At 41.1% G+C, this 3,874-nt stretch overlaps 1 protein-coding gene across 1 annotated transcript; it reads left to right on the top strand.

Annotated features, from left to right (window-relative positions):
* Positions 1 to 268: 268 nt before the first annotated feature.
* Positions 269 to 2,885, top strand: LOC309557192 (uncharacterized protein). The gene has a single exon (XM_082259854.1). It carries the CDS (start codon positions 280 to 282, stop codon positions 2,677 to 2,679), a length of 2,400 nt encoding a protein of 799 aa, XP_082115980.1. The 5' UTR covers positions 269 to 279; the 3' UTR covers positions 2,680 to 2,885.
* Positions 2,886 to 3,874: the final 989 nt, after the last annotated feature.

Raw genomic sequence — 3,874 nt, 5'->3', positions numbered from 1 at the left:
AAAGGGTCCTGTACTACTTTGGGGCGACCTGGAGGCGACTTGCATTGACTTCAATGATATGAAGTCCGTGCAAGTCGCACAGAGGTCACGGTGCACAGACTTCACAGGTCGCCCCACCAAGTCGTGTCGCCCCTGTCTGAACGGGGTCTAAAGGGAAATTGTTTTTTTTTAACTGCTCCTTTATGTAATACATCTAATTTTAATGCAATTATTTATAGGTTGTAAATGTTATAATACATTTTAATCTATGCAATTGTTTTACTATACTGCAGATTCATCATGCCCAAGTGCATAATAACAAAGTGCCCCCACAAGACTGGAGGAAAAGCTACTACTCCATGTGGTGTAATTTTGCATGGTTTTCCAAATTCCATCGATAGAATAAAGGAATGGCTTCTGCAGACTGGACAATCATTTGAACATTTGGACGAGATTGCAGACATCATCCTGGAGGGGAAGCGTAGTGATTTGTTCCGCTTGTGCTCCACTCATTTTGTTGAAGACAGCTATGTGAATACAGGTAAACGAAAGAAACTGAAGTGCACGGCTGTGCCCACTATTTTTCCGGAACCAGCGGAAGGTAGATCGCTGATTGAGGAATTTAACATTCTTGAGTCCAAAAATCGAGAAAATCAATCTGGCGGTGATGGCTCTGTTTGCTTCCTTTGTGGTATGTCGCCAAGTGGTGCATCTAATAAAAAAATGCATGATCAGTCCACCCAAACAGAATCTTCCACCTGGTGTCCTACAGTGCCACAAGTAGAACATATTTACCTTGTCACTCATTCTGCTCCAAGTGTAGAAACTGCAAAATTTCAGGAAACTGCATGCCCTAATCTTCGAGCACGATTGCCGTTTGAATGCATGGAAGGACCATCAAATGAGGATAGTGTTAGAGCTTTGTTAATAGATCCTCTAAGTGCATTCATTGAGTTCAGTATCCCACAGCCACCTTCACAGGTTGAAGAACAGCATACTCAAGATAGCATTCTTGCATTTACAGTAGGTGGTAGGACAAAACTAGAAAAAAAGGTAGATCAAAGACAAGATGAAGTCTACAAACCATTACAGGAAAGTGTTTGCGTTTCAGAAAAAATTGTCCAGCGATCTTTTTTAGAGGATGAGCAACGCAAGGCCCATACCAGTGCTGCTGGAGATCCTATTGCAGATATGGTAAATGAATCCAAATATATTGTGTTTGAGCAATGTTTGAATAATCTAATTTACAAGGTAAAGTGTCAAGATCCAAGTGGCTGCAGTAAAGTTGTTCATAAATACAACAAAGAATTTCATGGGTCAGCAGTTGTTATTCGTGGCACATGTGAAGATGGACATTATTTTCGTATCTGGGAAAGTCAACCCAAAATCAACCGCTTTTATGCAGGCAACATTCTGCTTGCAGCAAGTCTGTTGACAACTGGCCAAACCTTCCAGAAAATTCAGGCATTTCTTAAATGTTTTGGTGTTCGTCACATTTCAGAAAAAAAATTCCACCACTATCAGAGACATTTTATATTTCCATCGATCCATGACTCCTGGAAAGCGCAACAGAATCAACTGCAAGATAAGTTACAAGACACACCAATAGCTATCTGTGGTAAAGGGCAATGTGATCGTCCCAGTCACAACACAAAATATTGTGTGTACACAATGATGGACATGATATCTAACAAAATCTTAGATTTTGAGGTAGTGCAGGGCACTCAGTTCACTTCCTCCATTGAAATGGAGAGTCATGGATTTGATATTTGCATGACCCGCGCACTATCGCATGGACAGTACATTGCTTTTTTTGCTTCTGACAGGCACATCAGTGTGAGGCAGCTTATGAGGACAAAATACAAAAACATTTCTCATCAGTATGATGTTTGGCATTATGCAAAACGTTTGAAAAGAAAATTAACACTTGCCTCCGGTGGACGCAGCGCAGTAAACATAAAACCATGGATATCCAGAATTCTTAAACATTTCTGGTGGAGTATTCAGACCAGTAAGGGCAATGCAGCTCTACTAAGAGAAAAATGGCTGTCTCTTCTAAAACATATACAAAATATCCACACATGGCATGATGGTGTACTTTATCATAAATGTGCACACCCAGTGTTATCTGAGGAAGCACACTCCAGAATTTTATGGTTGAAAGAAGGCACAGTTGCATATGATAAAGTTTCTGAAATCATTTGCAACTCTGAGCTCATAGAAGATCTAGATAACCTGGTGTGGAATTGCCATACAGATTTACTAGAGGTCTTCCAAAGCAATGCTTCGAAATTTCGCACTAAACGCACCCGTATTTCTATTGATGCCTTGGAAGCCAGAACACGGCTGGCGGCGATAAGTCACAACCACAATGTTGATCGAATGCCAGTCGCTGTTCGACGATGTGCATCTGCCATAACCCCTTTAGGATCTAAGTTGGCTACAATAAAGAGCAAGAAAAAATGGCCACTGCACACCACTACTGAGCGAATGACAAATAAACAACTCACACCTATCCTACAGGACACTCTCAGAATAGCGGAGGGCACTAAGACAAGTACTTGGGTTCCAAAAGGACCTTTGATGGCTCCAAGCACAGTTAAAATTGAGAAACCAGAAAAGTGGGATGTTCCTGCCACACGGTTTTCTAGATTGATTCAAAGAAAAAAAGGAGGTCAACAGCAGACCAAGAACAATTAGGTGGTTTCTCCTTGAGGCCTTGATTTGTAATAGTCCAAAGACATATTTGTTTTTTTTAGACCATTTTATATTGCTAGCAGTCATCATTACAAAGCAAACGTAGAAAATATTGCAAACTGCAGTCTTCAGTCAAGCAGGATTGTCAACTTCCATCCATAGTTTATTGTTCTTGTTGTCATGCTATCTTCACCTTTTACAATTCAATTTGTGTTTTACTCTTTATTCTTATTACGATAGAATGCTGTATGTTTGATGTTTGTTTGGTTTATTATGAATGTTGTTAATAGACATATCTTTTTTGGGTGTTGTAAGAAAATTGTTTTGTTACATATAATTTCCATGTGTCTCCACACTGTAGAAGGGGCATGTTGCTTGTTATGTAAGCATTTTTAACTTTGAAACCTAACAATGGCACACACTGGTTATTAGAAGATAATACAGTTTGTATTGGCAAACCAAAGTCGAAAAGTAACACAGTAACTGTTCAACATTAACACATAAAAGACCAGTGCAATAACTGATACAATGCAGTCAACCCAGGTACTCCTAGGGATGAACTCAAGTACCAGGCGTAAAAACAATAGCTCTCTGCCTGAGAGATTACACCCCAAGTGACCAAAAAGGGCTAACAATAAATGCACAAACCAGTTCACTTGAGGACTCTCAGGCAAGAAGGGCTAGGCTTAGACCCGAGAGTTTGACACACGACCCACAACCCAGCTATCCCTCCAGGTAGGCCACTAAATCTGGACAGTTCTGGATGTTAGCTTCTGCCATCTCAGGTGGGACCCTTTTATGTTGGCGCGCATGGACTGTGATATTTTGGAGAACAAAGGGTTCAGAAACAAGTAAATAACAGCTTATCTTCAGTGGGTGGGTGTGCCCCTTTAGGAGTGGCAGGGCAATGCAATCACATTGAAAATACAAAGCAAAAGAAGGGCGCACCAGCCTAGCGCATTATCCTCAGCAAGTTTATTTGGATAAAATTGTTTAAAATCAAATACTCACAAACAAACAAGAAGTTTCAGGCACATCAATTCCATACACCTGCCTCCTACCAGAGGATCAACGTCTTTACTGGAAGCAGAGGGCTGACGCGTTTCGAGGCTGTGCCTCTTCCTCAGCTCCAGGCTCTGAGGAAGAGGCACAGCCTCGAAACGCGTCAGCCCTCTGCTTCCAGTAAAGACGTTGATCC

This window comes from Pelophylax lessonae, assembly GCF_965119305.1.
Source record: "Pelophylax lessonae genome assembly, chromosome: 5".
NCBI lineage: Eukaryota > Metazoa > Chordata > Amphibia > Anura > Ranidae > Pelophylax > Pelophylax lessonae.
The sequence above is the reverse complement of the archived record's forward strand: the minus strand, read 5'-3'. Positions and strand labels throughout refer to the sequence as shown.

Bases quoted from the DNA above. Each gene is read 5' to 3' on its own strand.
- LOC309557192 (XM_082259854.1), top strand. From the start codon at position 280: ATGCCCAAGTGCATAATAACAAAGTGCCCCCACAAGACTGGAGGAAAA.